Below are 17,505 nucleotides of genomic sequence, written 5' to 3'. Positions count from 1 at the left end.
TTAACCAAACGTTTATTGTCAGAGCAGGCAACGAAATAGAAGCTGCACGATGGAGCGCTACATCTTTTCCATACTGTTCCTGTTCTTGACTGTGGAGTGTTCAGCAAGCAGGTAAATATAGAAATAGCTACAACATTTGATATATTATTACACAATAGTTAACAATTGTGTTTTTAGCATGATGGTAAATTATTATCATTTCGTTATAATGTAACAGATGAAACAAAATATGCAGCATTGCAGATATTTCTAGGCATAGAAGTCCATGAATGCAAAATATAGCAATGAAGGGTACAGTGAGTGCTATGTTTCCCCTTTTTGTGCAGATTCTTCATCTCAGCCCCCCGTGTGTTTCATGTGGGTGTAAATGAGAAAGTGTTTGTCCAGATGGGGAACTCTCATCTTAATACTCCTGTCACTCTCTACCTGGAGCACGAGAGTAGCGGTACTGTTGTGTCTGGGAAGGCAGTCACTCAGTTTACTATGGAAAGGGAGATCAAAATAGTTGAGCTCATGGTATGAGAAACTTCCCCACTCATCCAAAAGTATTCATTTTATCATTTTAGAGGGGACTAAGATGTCATTGACCCAAACTTCTAATGTGCATATTTACAGATAGACAGAGAGCTAATGTCAAGAGTGCCTCAACATATAAGCTACCTTATGCTGGTGGCAGAGAGCCCCTCCTTTGATTTCAGGAAGACAACAAAAGTTTTGATATCAAAACACAGGGGCTATATCTTCATTCAGACTGATCAGCCAATCTACAACCCAACACAGAAAGGTAAAAGAAAAGTCAACAAATCTGAAGAAAGGTAAAACAATGTGAAAGAATGCCCCACTAAAGAATTAATTCATTGTTTTTAAAGCCATTTTATGTTGATTATTTCTCTTCTAGTGAGGTACAGGATGTTTACTCTTGACCACACGTTGAGGCCTACTCAGGAGGTGTTCCACATAGCAGTATACGTGAGTAATTGAAGAGGACTTTGGCAGGTCAACATGAATGATTTACATGGTTTCATATCATGATTCATGCTTTTATCATTCAATTGCAGAATGCTGTCGGAAATAGAGTAATGAGGACCATACATACTGCCAAGGGAGGAATACTCCAAGGCACATTCACCATACCTGATGTATCAAAGTATGTTAACACAGATTTACAAAAACTGCTTCTTACATAACAACAAATACTTTGATACACTATAATAACAGTATGTTTTGTTGACAAAGATTGGGCACATGGAAGATTATAGCACACTATGAAGATGATGAAGCAAATGCTGCTTCCCGAGAATTCAAAGTCCAAAAATTTGGTAAGCTAGTTTAATTTAATTTAAACATTCCCTTCTTGTTTTAAATTAACAGATAATACCCCTTTCAAATACATTTTCATTTTTACACAGTTTTACCGAGTTTTGAGGTGAACATTGCAATGGAGCAGAGCTATATTTTGTTGAAGGCAGAACAGTTTGACTTTTCCATCTTAGCAAGGTAAGTGTTGATTCATTTCCCATTAAACTCACTTTAAGTTTTCATGTGAAAAAAGTAGTAATACATTTTGGCATCTTGATATGCCTAGAGAACTCAAAAACAATGTTATTTGAAAAACATGTCATTGCCTTCCGCCTTGCTAGTGTTGCCAGGTCAGAGCAACAGTTTTCAGCCAAACACAACTTAAAATCCGTCCAATTTTATAAAAACCATAACCTTGCCAGAAACCAGAGTAAAACCATTACATGCGTAACAGAAAACACATCATAACCATACAAAGCTTTTTATCTGCATCAATAACCAAAGATAAAATGTTACATAAATAGGCCATCGCAACCCACAAAAAGCAAGGAAAGCTTAATGCTTTTCCATATATTTTACAAAACATGATGATGTTATAATCTTTAGGCTTCTTGTTTAAAACATTACCATAAATGTTAGTTACATTTTCAGACACTCTTTTTGCCTTAACTTTCTCTCTAGGTATTCACATGGCGAGAAAGTTAAAGGGGCTTACCACTGCCAATTTGGAGTGATGGAAAGAGATAGAACCCGTAGCCAGAAAATGAAGCCTGTCTTTATCAGGGGACTGGAGTTAACTGGTTCGGTGAGGAAACAGATATTACCTCACATTACATTACATTAGATATCTATATAAAATTTAATTTCAAGATCTAAGATCAATCTGGTAACATTTTGCATCTGTTACAGTACTTGACCATCAACAATGTATGCCATTTCTTGCAGGTCAAGGATGGAGCTGCAGCAGCTTCTCTCCAGAGAGCAGACTTAAATGTGCACCTCCAAAAACAGCAAAACAAAACCCTCTCCGAGTTACAGCAGAGCGGAGCACAACTCTACTTGAGAGTGTTTGTCACCAACATACAAAGTAAAGGATACTCTGTCACACTATAAACCCGTGTTTAAAATAGCAACCATGTGTCGTAAAGAGAGAATATGTTTTATGTTTAAAATACTTTGTGTTTAGAATACAGCAGCATGTGTCCTGTATGATGTTTACTCATGTTAAATGACCGGGCAACTGTTTCTGTTTCTTGTTATGCAAGTCTTAGAAAGTATTGTCACTGAAAAACTCAGTATTTCATTTCAATAATGAAAATAATTACAATAACAATTCTATTATTGCTAGTACTACTACTACTAATAATAATGATAATGATGCAAATTGTAATAATATTAATAACAATAATGATAGTGATAATTCATCACAAAATTGAAGGACAAACACCTTGAGATGTACCATCTAGTAATTGAGAGGGTATAAGATGAATACGAAGAAGAGGAGGATACTGGGAATAGTATTGTGATTTTTCATTTCATCTGCATTTTATGACCCAGGTGGTGAAATGCAAGAGGCAGAAGTTTACCTTCCTATCATCTCCCACAAATACACCATGGATCTCTCTCGAACTCGCTCATATGTCCTTCCTGGATATCCGCTAGATGTGGTGGTATGCAAGCAAATAACAAGGTGTACACAGCTATGTACATGACTGTGATGATTTTGTGTGTAAAATATATTGTTTGTTGTCATTATAGGCGGTCGTGCGTCTCCCAGATGGCTCCCCAGCAGCTGGTGTGCCAGTAAAGATTGATGTACTACCAAGATCTTCAGAGGATTCTTGGCAAGGCACCACTGACCAGGAGGGGGCAGTGTATCCTGTCTTTAATATTCCCACTGCGGCTCAGATTACTGTTAAAGTTAGTATCCCTGAACAACTAACAAGATGTATTATCAAATTGATAAAGAACCGGATTTTCCTTTACTTCAGTTTAACTGTTCTCTAACACCCTGACTTCATTAGGTGTCGGTAGATGGCCAGCAGCAAGAGAAAGAAATTCAGCCTGCTTCATCTCCGAGTAACAGCTACCTTTACCTGAGTTTTACCAACAAGATGTACTCTGTGGGCGAGGTACTAACAGTAGATTACAACACCGTCAATGGCCCAACACTTGGGTTCATATACTACATGGTGAGACATAACTGAGGGAATACAACATGGTCTATTTTGATGAAGAGAAGCAACAGTTTCTTAAATCCTAACAATTCTAAATTGATTATGTTGTAGGTCTTAAGTCACGGGATCCTAATAAAAACGGGCTCTCTTAGATTTGGTACTTCAGTCAAACACAACCTGGAAATAACATCTGATATGGTGCCATCCTTCCGTCTGATTGGCTACTACTACAATGCGCTTGGTGCCATCATTGCGGACTCGGTGTGGGTAGATGTCAGGGATGAATGTGAGCTAAAGGTCAAGGTGAGTAAACAGAACAGATACGAGTGCAGACTGACTTCTATTTACTGTGTTTGAATAAGTTAAGTCTGTATGCAGCCTGCTACACTTCATGGCGCGGGGAGGGGGTTGGGATGGTCGGCAAAATAATGTTGTAAAGTAACAAACACTGCTTTGGTTGGTGTTTTATCTTTATCATTGTCATTCTTTGTCAACAATAAATATGTTCCTGTCTAGTTTAGTTTCAATTACTGAACTCAGCCTATGTGGTTACGTGTGTATATTTAGGTCGAGCTGAAAGGCCCGTTCCAACCTGGAAAAAGGTCTGAGATAGAATTGGATTTATATGGTCAAAGAGCCAGAGTGGCTTTGCTGGCTGTAGATAAGGCCATCTACGCTCTCAATGCCGACAATAAACTCACAGCCAAACAGGTAACACTTTCACACATACTCTCTCTCTCTCTCTCTCTCTCTCTCTCTCTCTCTCTTACAAGACACTGAGGTTATTTAATTCAACCCATATATTATGACAGTAAATTCAAGATCTTCTTCCTACTTTTCAGGTGTTTTCCTCCATGCAGTCATATGACCTTGGTTGCTCATACAGCGGAGGATCTGATACTGCATCTGTACTAACAGATGCTGGCCTGTCTTATGTGTCTCAGTCCCAGTCAATGTGGAAAAACAGTATGAGAGAAACACTATTATTCTTCCTTAAATCCTTGAAAATGTTAACAGGTCAAATCCATTATGCATCTAATTTAACTTGTGTTATACAGTATATTATACTTGTCAAAATGCAATAAAGATGGTCTCAGGTTTACAGTACATTAAATGAACACACTCACATTCTTTAATATATCCCAAGCTTTAGATAATGGAACGTAGGCTTTTGCAGTGTGAGTATTGCAAAGGACATGTTTTTTTATATGCAGATGGTTTCAGTTTTATCCAAAAATAAATGAAACCAAAAGTAAATACTACTACAGGTGGTAGGAGAGAATATTGAGGCAGTGATTATAATGTAGTGACTATCCACTTACTTATTATCCCATGCTGAATATTAATGCTGTTATGCTACTTTTCCAGGCTTTGGCTGTGATTCACAAGCTGCTCGGCAAAGGCGTGCAGTGGACATTCAACAGGAAATGATGACCATAAGTAAGACAACATTCTGGCATTATGACTCTGGTCTGAGCTAATGTAAGATTATTCTGCAAAGAATATGCTATAAAAATAGGACATTTCCTTTTCTTTTTATGTCACCTTCAGAATCAAACTTTTCAGATGAACAGATGCAAGAATGTTGTGCTCGCGGGTTTTCTCTCATCCCTATGAGACGAACATGTCAGGAAAGAGTGACGCGAGTCTCTCTGGTGGTTAAAGATCCTGCTTGTGCTGACGCCTTTTTAAAATGCTGCCTTGAAGGAGAGCGTCTGAGACAAAAAAAGATACAAGAGGACGCCCAGAAAGGACTTGGCAGGAGTGAGATGAACTTGTCCTGTGAACATTAAATACTTTACACACCTGCTAAGATTACAATTATCACAGAGTGAAATTACAAACGTCTCATTTTCTCATTTTTAGCTGCAGACGTAGCTGACATTGAACAGTTCTTCATGGACACTGCTGCTCAGTACATTCGACGATTTTTTCCCCCAAGCTTTGAATTCAAAGAATTTGATGTAGATGGGAAAAAAAGGTAAAAGGTGGACAGTTTTTATGTTATATTTACTTTTCCAGTGGAAATCAGTGGCTAGTTACAGCTGTTAAAACCGTTGCTACTACATAGTTTTGTTTTCATTCGTTGCATTTGTTACTGTTTGTTGCTTCTAATATTGTTATATTCATCATTTATAAAGTTCAGTGTAAGTGAATCTAGGTAAATGCATTACCTTAAGTCTACAGTACAAACTACAAGTAGACAAAAACATTTGTCAGATGCATCTTACAGTCAGTTAATTCATTTCATCTTAATTGAAACCCCTTAGGCATCGTTTGACTCTACCCGATTCCATCACCACATGGGAGATTCAGGTCATCACTTTATCTCCAGCCACTGGTAATAACTGCTGAACACTCCACAATTGCTTTTGGATATTTTGAGAGGTTTCTTATTAATACCTGTAATTCACTTACACTATGTTTCTTTCAGGTTTCTGTGTAGTTAAGCCGTCTGAGCTCAGAGCATTTAAGGACGCATTTGTTTCTCTGCAACTGCCTTACTCAGTGAAGAAATATGAGCAACTATCCATTTCGCCGGTTATCTACAACTATGGCGAAGACAGACTACAGGTAAAAAAAATCCCCTAATTGACTCACATTATTAAGTGGCACTAAAAACAGCAACCACCTATTGTACGAATAGAAATTCAAATCTTTATGTTTTTTATAGGTGGCAGTTCATATGGAGCAAACCGAAGGCCTTTGCTCCCCCGGCTCAGCCACCACTACATCTTTTGTTAACATCACTGTGGAGCCACAGTCTTCCCAGCTTGTCTCCTTCTCTGCTGTCCCCATGGTAACCGGCTCAATACCCATCAAAATACGTCTCTATGACATAGAGAACGAGAGGGGAATAGATGCAATTGAAAAGACTTTGAGTGTGTTGGTGAGTGACAAAGATAATATTGTACTTCCATGCAAAACAATTTTATGATAGCTGCCTACCTGACAAAATATGGACATATATATGACATATTGGAAGTCATATTGGATCTAATGTAAAAATCACTTGCCTTTGTTAACCCTCCATATGTCCCATATCAGCATTTTATCATAACTCACACTTACACTAACGGTTAGTCCGTTTTTAAAAATTAATAAAAGTGTTAATAATAGTTATTCATTTTGATTTATGTGCTTGTGTGCTAAAGGATTTATGCCTTAATTGATTATGAGTATGCATTAAAATATTAACTAATGAGCTTATTTGTTTATTAGTAATTTTAACTCAAATCAACATGTGTTTACCATGTGCATATCTTCAAGTGTAAGGCCAGGGACACACAGTAATCAGCTCTCTACTTTGTTGTAGACAGAAGGACTAGAAAAGAGAGAAGAAGAAACCCGAGTATATAAATTTGATGGTGAGTTCTTTCAGTATTTCTTAGTGAAACTTGCTTGGTAGATGTTGTTTTATATTCTTTATATTTCCCATTTACTTTATCAATTTACTTATCTCTATATTAATAGGGAGGAGCACAAAAACTTTCAATATTAGTGGAATGTTGCCAGATAACACGGTCCCCGACTCCAGCTCCAATATTTTCATTTCAGCGGAAGGTATGTGCTGTTAGACACATACATACGATTCACAGACCTTTGTAAATGACAGTGTCTTACTCTTTCAATGTTCTTGTCTGACAGGGGATGGATTTGGCAGTTCACATGCGAGGAACCTTTTTTCTCCTGAGAAGGTTGCTCAACTGATCGTATTGCCTTATGGATGTTTAGAACAGACAACAATGAGCCTGGCCCCTACATTGACAGCCCTCCGCTACCTTGACCTGAGTGACCAATGGATCGACATGCCTGCTGGTGCCAGAGATGATGCCCTTGATAAAATCGAGAAAGGTAAAAAGTGATCAATTGTGTAATGTTTTTCACACAAATTTAGAGTGAAGAAGAACATTTTTGAGCCAAAATTTAATTCTGTCATATATTTCCAAGTACCTCATTATGAGTTAATGTTGATTGTTGTCCTTGCGTTAGCAGAATCTAAAGGTGGCCTGTCCGTTTCTGTCACACTCTGGTCCACAACAAGGTGTCTTGACAACATGTGTTTTGGCTGACCCCTTAGCCTTTCCACTAGTACCACCACCAAGGACAAAATAATTAGGTATATTGACAATAAGAGGGTTTCTCAGCAGTTTCCAGAACAGAAGCACTCACCATCCAATCACTGAAAAAGTCAATTCTTTCAGAAATCTCTAAATGCCAAAAGTTTTTGATTCCAAATCACAGCATGTATGGTGTTCCTCAATGCCTTGGTGTCTCTATGTGCTATGTTGTAGGTATTTTTTAACATTAATATTGATTCTCAAGTGGAAAAAATTATTTCTAGCACCAAATCGGTGTAATAAATAACCATTAACCCATTAATTAACATAATTAATTAATCAATTTATGTATCAAGCAACATGACAAACTGCAGAGCTGCATCCCTAATCAATCTTCAGGTTCCCAGCTTTCAGATGATGTACACCACTTCTATGTGGCATACTGTTGACTTGCAATCTCCCCCTAAAGATCCCTTGTCCCCCCCTAAAAAAGGGTCTATGTGGGTCTCTCAGAGTTAAAAGATTTACCAATCACAACACAACAGAGTGGCACTATACCAAATGAAGCTTCTATATTTAATCCTTTAAGTCCTCAAAAACAAACTGTACCTCCAAAATTAGGCTACATTTAAAAGAGTAGCCTGCTACACCCAAAGTTCAGCGTTTGCCGAGGCTTTTCTTGACGCAGCGCAAAGCTGTCATGGCGCTGCACAAGCCCTTGGACATAATGTGTTTCAGAGTTTAGTGGCGTGTAGTCGCACTTTGTGTAAAAGGCCCATTAATTAATTATTCGAACAGAGCATGGTTATAAGATTTGGGGTTTTCGGGTCGGGCCGCAGATATCAGTGACCTACACTGTATAGAGTATTTACCTCATGATGAATATATAGTTGTGTAAGGCCTAAAAAATAATTAGAAAGAGTTTGAATTAAATTCTAAATTTAGTGTTATAAAGCCAACGCTGAGCTAATATGGGAATGCTGGGGAGTCCTGTAGCAGAGTTTTTAAATAATGTTTTTTCAGAAGACCAAATAAAGAAAAAAAAGAGTAAAATACACACCCATTATCCCTACATTAGCAAGCGGCCTCTAGATCGTTTTCTTGTTTCACGTTAGTAGTGTGGGGGTGTTAAGAACGTTTCATCCTCTACAGGCCACTAACAAACATATAAAACATTATAGATTTTTTTTCGTTTTTCACAAAAACACTTTCTTTTTCAGGTGTTATAAGGCTTTTTCCGAGCAAGAAACCCGACGGTACTTATGGATCATGGAGTTCAATGAAATCTAGTAATTGGTGAGAATATGTTTTATGCTGCTGTAATGATTTTTTCTTTCTATGTCTAACATTGTAAATCAAGTTTCTCCACTTCCAATATCTCAAAAAAATAATAATTCATTTTCCATCCCCTTTCACCTGGGTTTTTCATTCTCTTGTCCTCAGGTTGAATGCCCTTATACTGAAAGTGCTATCATTGATGGCGCAGCGTCAGACAGCGTCTTTTGGAGAGCAGGGCAGGAAGGCTAGGGTTGTACCAGATGAACAGATCAGAAACTTAGTCAATATCTTGCTCTCAAAACAGAAGACTGATGGGTCATTCGGTGACCCACATCCAGTGCTACACAGAGGAGTTATGGTAACCTCTTCTGCATTCATGTTAGAACACGCATATACATATAACAATATTAGATGTGTCAACACACTTAATAGCGATGATTTGAATGCAGTATTGTCTCTGTTTGTTCAAACAGAAAGACCAAGATAAAGATGCAGCCATGACGGCGTTCATAAGTCTTGCACTGCACCGGTCGCTTCAATTCCTGCAAACCGAATTGAGAAATAATGCGGTGAGTTAATAAAGCGATTATGGTCCTTGGTAACTCTTTTTAGCCACGCTTGCGTTTTTTTTTGGTCTTTTGGGATGGCAATCCACCACATTGGTCCAGACTAAATTATATAAATATCAATATCCAATAGGTTATCATGCAATTTTGTAAAGACATTAATTTTGCCCATGCACATCCTCATGACTTTGGTGATCCCTTGACTTTTCCTCTAGCGCAAATCTACAGACATTAATGGGTCGTATATTCATCCTAACAATTTTGGATACCTAGCTTTTCCTTTAGCCAGTTAACATTTGTGGTTGTGAATGGAATTATCATGAAAATCTTTGTGTGGATTTTGACATGAACTTGGGATTCATGTAACGCCCTCAGGATGAATTGTAATGAATTGTAATGTTGGTGATCCCGTGACTTTTTGCCTAGTGCCATAATCAGCTCAAAATCTATAATTAAATTTCATTCAACACTTTGATTTATGACCAAATATATGAGAGCAAATCAATGTCAATATTCGCGAGCACAAATTAGATTTACGCACGCGCATGTGTAGAGGTCCAGTGCGCACAACTCAAACTTTTGCGAGCGCTTTCACACCATTCCGCTCAGAATATCTCTGCTCACCCGAACAAAATTGCAGCCTGGGAGGAAAAAACATGCTTTGAGCGCAAGTAGCGCACCCTTGCGCAAGAATTCTGCCACTCCTCTTCCTCTCGCAAAACTCTCACCTGCTCGCTTGCAGGTTGTTTTTCTTTTTGACACTAAGTGGGCGGACCCAGTCACTATTCTATCACTAGATTTAATTGGTTACAATCCTCGTGTTTGGATTGGCCAGATATCACTTCCGACACAGTAGCTAGGTGGCGGTATAAAAGTGGTTTGTAATCCGCCTTTAAACACTACTCCACTACATCTCAAATGTAAATATTGTACTTTTTACTCCACTACATCTCAGAGGTAGATGTTCTACTTCTTACTCCACTGCATTTGTCTGACAGCTCTAGTTACTTTTCAGATGAAAGTTAATGTACATACAGTGATTCCTAACCTTGACGCCAGAACCTTGAACGGGTCCAAATTCTGATTCATAGTATGTAAAACTACATTTTTCTCTGTTGATTTTTTTTAACACAACAGTATGATCAAATATGATCACAACATATTTTAAACAATTAAGATCAAAGAGTTTCTGATGTTTGTCCCAAGAGGTTTGATTATCAAACACACATTGTATGTAATAGAATGATGGAGTGAATTTCAATTTGCACAACTTTACCCCACTTTATTCACAAAATAAACTCAATATGGGGCAATAATTGTATTTCAAATCAATATTAACATGCTTTGTATTTCATCAGCAACAATATTAACATGCTTTGTATTTAATCAGTTTACTAAAGCTGTAATGTATGGAGTAAAATGTAGAAAATATAGCTCTGAGATGTATTGGAATAAAATGTACAATATTTACATCTGAGATGTAGTGAAGTAGTGTTTAGTGGAGGATCGCAAACCACCTTTATATCGCCACCTAGCTATTATGGGGAGTGATATCCGGCCAATCCAAAAACGAGGATTGTAACCAATAAAACTAGTGGTATAATGGTGACTGGGTCCACCCACCTATTGTCAAGAAAACCCACTTGTAAGCGAGCAGGTGAAAGTTTTGCGTGAGGAAGAGCAGGGGGGGAAAGGCCAGGGGCTGCTCCTTGTGCTCAAAGCATGTTTTTCCTCCTCGCACGCTGCAATTTTGCTCGTGCAAGCATGAGATATTCTGCGCAGAGCGCTTGCAAAAGTAATATACATGCGCAGCGGTTTGAGTTCACGTGTTCTCGCGGGTATTGACATTGATTTGATTGGGGGCGATTGTGGCTAACTGGATAGCAGGGCCGTCTTTCAATCAGAGGGTCGGTGGTTCGAACCCCGGCTCCGGCTCCGCTAGTCGCATGTCGATGTGTCCTTGAGCAAGACACTTAACCCCAAAATTGCTCCCGTAGCTGTGCCTAAGGTGAAGAAATGTGATAGACTCTGAATTGTAAGTCGCTTTGGATAAAAGCGTCTGCTAAATGACTGTAATGTAATGATTTGCCCTCTTACAAAAACCTGCAAAACTAATGGCATTCTCAGCAGCCTCAGTTGTATGTGCAAATCAGCAAATGTTACCGGCACCAGACCTAGGGGAAATCTGGACCGGCAGCAAAGGTTACACAGGCTAGGAAGCACTGTGTAGCCAACTGATCTAACTGTGGATTAATACAGAGAGAGGACCAACGTTAGCGTCAGGCCAGAGCTGGTTTTATTCTGAGCTGCATTGCAGATCATAACATTTCACAATTTACATCAACACGGTGTGAACAAATTCACATGAATTCAAATATATTCCACATCCAGTTCTACTAACATTTAACAGCTACGGTGTAACACTGAAGTTCACGGACAGAACTAGCTAGGTAGCATTACAACGTTCGTCAGAACAACTAGCTACAAAATATAGCTAACTACATTTATCACACATCTCCAATCATGTTACAACATTACAAAACATTTAACTGCATTTACATTCGATCATAACTCAAGTTACGGACAGAAAACACGTTTTGCATACCTGTGGATTAATATAGAGAGAGGACCAACGTTAGCGTCATGCTCAGGCCAGAGCTGGTTTTATTCTGAGCTGCGCATGAGCGGAGCCTGTAGCTACGTTCTCTCTAATGGATCCACAGCAGCACCAAAGCGCCATCTACTGACGTGATCATGTATTACCTCGATATACAGGTCGATATACGAGTGTTAGAATAGTTCAATACTTAACAAAGAAAGTGTGGGGGGGTCTGTTTTAATAAAAACTAACATGTAGCATTTCATTTCCAACATGCTACAGATGCTAACAAGCTAAAATAAGAGGGTAAAAATGCACTGTGAGCATGTTGTGCATTGCAGCCTCATAGATCTGCTAGTGTGGCTGCCAACTGTTGCACCTTGTTATAATTAATCTAATTTGATAGACTGTACTCAATGCCTAATTTGCAAGGAAGATCGGATGCGAAATAACAATGACTGCCCTCATGCTACTTTCAGGAAGCAAGCCTTGCCAGATCAACAACCTATCTCCAGTCGCACCTTGAAGAGATTCAGCATCCCTATGCTGTTGCCATTACAGTCTACTGCCTCGCAGTTTGCCTGCCACAGGAAACAGATCATTCAGCTGCCTGGACAAAACTTCATACACTGGCTACCAAAGGCATGTCCAATCAAAGCAAATAGACATGGGCGATATGGATACAATATAAAATGCCTTGTTGCCTATTGAGTGTAATCAATTGAGAGATTTAGTAAATCCAGTAAATTAACTGCCTGACAAAGCAAAGTATTTCTTTACATTGATGCGAAAATCATCTAAAAATTAAATGTTGCAATAAAGCAGGCCTTCTAATTGATTTACAGCAATGCCAAATACACCTAGAGATATTCAAGTGATTTCATGTTGTTAACAGTATGTAGCAGAGCGATTGTCAGTTGCTCAATTTATACTTTCTCATATTTACATATCGCCCAACCCTAAGAGACAACCAAATTGTGTATCACAAATTGCTATTGTCTGAAATATTTGTATTTTTTACTTATTGTCTATTTCTAATTATCAGGGACAAATGGCTGTTATCTGTGGACAGCGAATGCAAACCCACAGAATCAAGCACATGCAGATGCCATCACAGTAGAGACTACAGCCTATGCCCTCCTAGCGGCAGTGGAACTTGGGCATACCAAGTGGGCAGACAAAACAGCCTGCTGGTTAACCACCCAAGAAAACTATTTTGGAGGCTTCAAATCATCACAGGTGATTGGGATGCTACATCGAGAATTGTTTGAACCCTAGGAATCTCTTTCTTTGGACATAGATCCTGTATTCCTGTGGTCCCATATCATACAGTTTAGTCCAGACTAACTGTCAGAGTGCAGATGTGTTATTAATGTTTTATTACTATGCCAAGGATACCATCATGGCATTGGAAGCCCTCGCGGAGTATGAGCTGAAGAGGTCCGTCAGGCCTGAAGTGAATCTAATAGCAGAGTTCAGAGTCCAAGGAAAGCAAGACATTGTAAGACTTGCATTTGAAAATACGAAGGAAAAGGTGGAAACAGACCTTAAGGTATCAAAGAGCATCATCAACATTGCACTAAATACACACAAATATCTAACATCTTTCTTAGATTACGTTTCTTGTGTCTTTTGTTCCAGAAATTTTCAGGGAACAACATTATGGTGCAATTGACAGGAACAGGCCAAACCAAGCTTAAAGTAAGTTTGATTAAAGTGTGTATATGCTGAAAGGGATCCATCATTTACAACAAATCACCAATCTCTTTGGCAGATTGTAAAGGCTTACCATCTGCTGGACCCCAATGACGATTGTGACGTAGTGTCTATCAGTGTCACAGTGGAGGGGAAAGTCAAGTACACCGGTGAGCTTTTGACACTGAAGTCACAACCACATGAGATTTCTAATAAAAGCTACACAGTTACATTAACCTCTGTCTCCCTAGCTAAGGTCACAGAAAACTATGAATACTACGATGACTTCGATAACAACGAGGAACCGGAGGTGCGTGTGCCACGATCAGCAATTGAGTGGTTTGATGCTCGAACCCGAAACAGGAGAGACCTTGATAACAACTTAAATTCAGACGAGGCTGTGACCTATACAATCTGTGTCAGGTTAGTTGAACGGGACTCACGTCACATTCACTCTTCATAAGTACTCATGAGACATGAGCTTTGCGTGAAAAATTCATGAATCTGTGTCTTTTTATTGTTTTCCTGTGTGTAGTCATAGCCTGAACGTCAATCTCACAGGAATGGCTATTGCTGACATCACACTTCTGAGTGGGTTTGAGGTTGTAACTGAGGACCTGGACAAGGTTAGTAGCTACCTCTACCTCCTCTTCATCCATGGGTCTTTCTCATTTCCCGATTTTGTGCCATCTCCATTCCTCGATTACAAGATACGTGTTGATAGTTAGTCATCTTTCTGTTTACAGTATTTACTCTAAGCTTAGTGAGCCTTCATTCTTAACCTACAAACATGAAAGTGTATGATTTAAGAGTAGACATCATAAAAAGAAAAATTAAAAATCTTAAAATCTTGTCTCTTTGTAGCTAAGAGAGACACCTGAGCTATACATTTCCCATTATGAGGTCTCCTATGGAAGAGTGCTCCTCTACTTCAATGAGGTAAGGCTGAAATCTATTTACATACACACAGACTTTAAATGTTCAGTACTAAAATATTTATTTTCTCACTCTAGCTCTTTGAATCAGAGGAATGTATTAGCTTTGATGCTATACAGAAAGTACCAATGGGCCTTCTACAGCCTGCTCCAGCTGTGTTCTATGATTATTATGAACCAAGTAAGCTTTTTATTTGATATCTTTAGCATTTTTTGTCAGGATAGAGGGGACATCTTTGTTTAATTCGCCAGGAGTTTATGAACTAGTTGTGCCTCCTTTCAGACAGAAGGTGTACTGTGTTCTACTCCGCCCCCCAAAGAAGCAAGATGGTCTCCAAACTGTGCTCAGAGGATGTGTGCCAATGTGCAGAAAGTAGGCCATTCCACTAAGACCAATATTGATAAACACCCATGAATACATGTAGCGTTACCCTTCAGGTTTGTATAAATAATTAAAATTGCATAATGTTTTTCTTTTCTTTAGGACCCTGTCATAAAATGCAAAATACATTCCAATCAGAAAGTGGTCGGGGAATCACAAAGAATGTCCGTCTAGAACACGCTTGCTTCTTCCCTACAGTAGATTACGGTCAGTACTACACAAATGACATCATGGTGTAAAGTATCTACTATTGCCATGACCTTGAAAATTCATACTTTCATATTGTGACACTTTATTTTATTTCAGCATACATGGTTGAAGTCCTCAATGTTTCAATGAAGAGTAACTTTGAGCTGTACAAAATGAATGTAAACGAGGTACTCAGATCACGTAAGTAAACTGTAACCACAAGGCTTAGAAGACGCTGTAACATTGACCTTTAAATGTTTATGCTTGGAAGACCCATCATAAATATAATGGTAATAATCTGTCTACCAGATGGAGATATCCTTGTGAAGGAGAATTCTATTCGAGTGCTTGCTAAGAGGCGTCACTGCAAAGGACAGTTAGACGTGGGAAAACAGTATCTCATCATGGGCAAAGATGGCTCCACAACGGACTCCAATGGAAAGTAAGTGTAGTCGATAATATTAAAGTAGAAGTATAATTTTACAATGATTGATTCTGATTCTCTTAACTCTGTCTCTTTTTTCTAGGATTCAGTATCTGTTGGAGTCAAACACCTGGGTTGAAAGAAAGCCTTCGGCAGAAGACTGTAAAAAATCTGCACATAAAACTGCCTGCAAACAGTTTAATGGGTTTACAGATGAGTACAAGATAGATGGCTGCAGACAGTGAAACGGACAATTCATTTGAATTAACTTTTATTTTAGTAGTTTCCCATGATATGCACAGTCAGCATGGATGTTTAGAGCTCTTTTTAACCGTTTATAATCCTGAAAGCATAGCATAAGAACATATATACGTACTGAGACATCATTGCTTGCTAGAGAGTAAGTGAATGACTGACTCCACTGTAGTGTCATTTTAAAGTTTACTACACTTACAATGTGACCATCAATCATGTCTTTATGTCCAATACTGCTACCAGTGTTTACATAAAAAGAAATACTGCTTAATGTTTGCAAATACCTTTGTATGTGTTATATGTTGAGATAATTATTTGAAAATGGAACTTAACTCAGCAACTGAAAAAACAAACTTTTATGTCCTTTCAAATAGTGTGATTCAGTTGTGTGTACTGGTTTGATTTTGCTTTTCTTTTTATGTTTTTATTTTTCTTTTACTGGCAGTAACAGCTCTGAGAGGGGTCTCTGTACTCAATGCAACCCCCCTCAAAGTTACCCCCCCCCCCCCCCCCTCCTAACTTAACATCTGCAAGGTAAGGAAGAAGTGAGAGGGGGAGTGGTTTGGGGTTGGCAACACAGTGACTACACATAAAATGGCATAACAGTCTGTACATAAGACTGGCTCGCTTGCTCCCAGTGGAGTTACACAGTGAGAGGATTTGGATCAATCATCACCTTATAAAGATAATAGCTCTTCATTTGCTCTCGAGAGCCAACAGTCCTCTTCTCAAATTTCTTCCACTTATAAACCTGCTGCAGAAGAGCGCAATTACTAAATACATGTTGTGTGATGTGGAGAGAGGTTATGGGAGAAAACGAGGGGTAGTGGGAGGGAGCAGTGCAGCAGGAGTAGGAGAGAGGCATGGGTGGAGAGGCGAGGAACAAGCAAGGGCTTATGCGCTTATATTATTCTAATCTCTGAGGTCGGGTCCAAAGTAAGCAACACGGGAGTACTGACCATCACTTCAATCACAGCCAGATCAATGCCTGCAGTGTTTCAGCCTTCGCCATTAGACATTTCATTAAATTTGCATCAATAAAGGGTAAATAAATAGGCAGACTTCAGCATCACACATTTTCATCTTGGGGTTACTTTAGTGCCCCGTCGGTAGCCAACAGCAACAGCACATTAAAGTGTAAAAAGCGGTCTTCCTTTTGGCTTGACATGACAAAGCAGTGTCGACTTGTGCTTTTGATGAGTCACAATCAATCAACAGTAGTTGCAGTTATTGTTCAGGCTGTTTGTGCAGCACAACGAGATACACGTATTCTCTCAACGAAGACAGATTGACAGAGGTGAGTGAATGACCTATATTTAGTTTTATACTTTTGATTTGTGGATTTACTGTAAATACACATATTCCACGAGGACAGGCTCACTTACTCTGACACACGAAATATGCTTCAGCATCAACTGGGAATTGTGAAATGTGCTTGTACGACCAGGGGATATTTTGTTCGCTGTGCAGTAGCCTTAGTTGTTGAAGGTGTATTTCGAGCCATTTTTCCAAAAGGCCATCACAGGGTCAGTGGTTTGAGGGTGGTCTAAGGTGCAGAAAGGAGTTGAGTGAGGGCGGAGCTGTTTCTCTGGAGGCTGCCTGCAGATGGAGGCGCTGATGGAGTAGGACCACCCACTCAGGAGCC

At 39.0% G+C, this 17,505-nt stretch overlaps 1 protein-coding gene across 1 annotated transcript; it reads left to right on the top strand.

Annotated features, from left to right (window-relative positions):
* The first annotated feature begins 34 nt into the window (after positions 1–34).
* Positions 35–16,116, top strand: LOC142969278 (complement C4-like). The gene is made up of 41 exons (XM_076109094.1): positions 35–111; positions 327–516; positions 616–784; positions 899–969; positions 1,059–1,147; positions 1,237–1,319; positions 1,410–1,497; positions 1,981–2,104; positions 2,245–2,386; positions 2,857–2,969; positions 3,058–3,219; positions 3,324–3,491; positions 3,588–3,779; positions 4,044–4,187; positions 4,319–4,442; positions 4,845–4,916; positions 5,028–5,240; positions 5,343–5,457; positions 5,747–5,817; positions 5,911–6,050; positions 6,151–6,366; positions 6,793–6,844; positions 6,951–7,040; positions 7,125–7,331; positions 8,758–8,833; positions 8,981–9,173; positions 9,289–9,384; positions 12,460–12,622; positions 13,026–13,219; positions 13,374–13,532; positions 13,622–13,681; positions 13,755–13,845; positions 13,927–14,098; positions 14,211–14,301; positions 14,540–14,614; positions 14,689–14,791; positions 14,894–14,983; positions 15,095–15,199; positions 15,299–15,382; positions 15,491–15,623; positions 15,709–16,116. The coding sequence occupies exons 1-41, from the start codon at positions 50–52 to the stop codon at positions 15,848–15,850; spliced, it is 5,124 nt and encodes a 1,707-aa protein (XP_075965209.1). The 5' UTR covers positions 35–49; the 3' UTR covers positions 15,851–16,116.
* The last annotated feature ends 1,389 nt before the right edge of the window (positions 16,117–17,505 follow it).

Source organism: Anarhichas minor, unplaced genomic scaffold, assembly GCF_050575085.1.
Source record: "Anarhichas minor isolate MPS153535 unplaced genomic scaffold, ASM5057508v1 ptg000041l, whole genome shotgun sequence".
Lineage (NCBI taxonomy): Eukaryota > Metazoa > Chordata > Actinopteri > Perciformes > Anarhichadidae > Anarhichas > Anarhichas minor.
The sequence above is the reverse complement of the archived record's forward strand: the minus strand, read 5'-3'. Positions and strand labels throughout refer to the sequence as shown.

Bases quoted from the DNA above. Each gene is read 5' to 3' on its own strand.
- LOC142969278 (XM_076109094.1), top strand. From the start codon at position 50: ATGGAGCGCTACATCTTTTCCATACTGTTCCTGTTCTTGACTGTGGAG. The intron at 1,148-1,236 runs GTATGTTAACAC...TTGTTGACAAAG, and splicing joins ACCATACCTGATGTATCAAA to ATTGGGCACATGGAAGATTA. The intron at 13,682-13,754 runs GTAAGTTTGATT...TCTCTTTGGCAG, and splicing joins CAGGCCAAACCAAGCTTAAA to ATTGTAAAGGCTTACCATCT.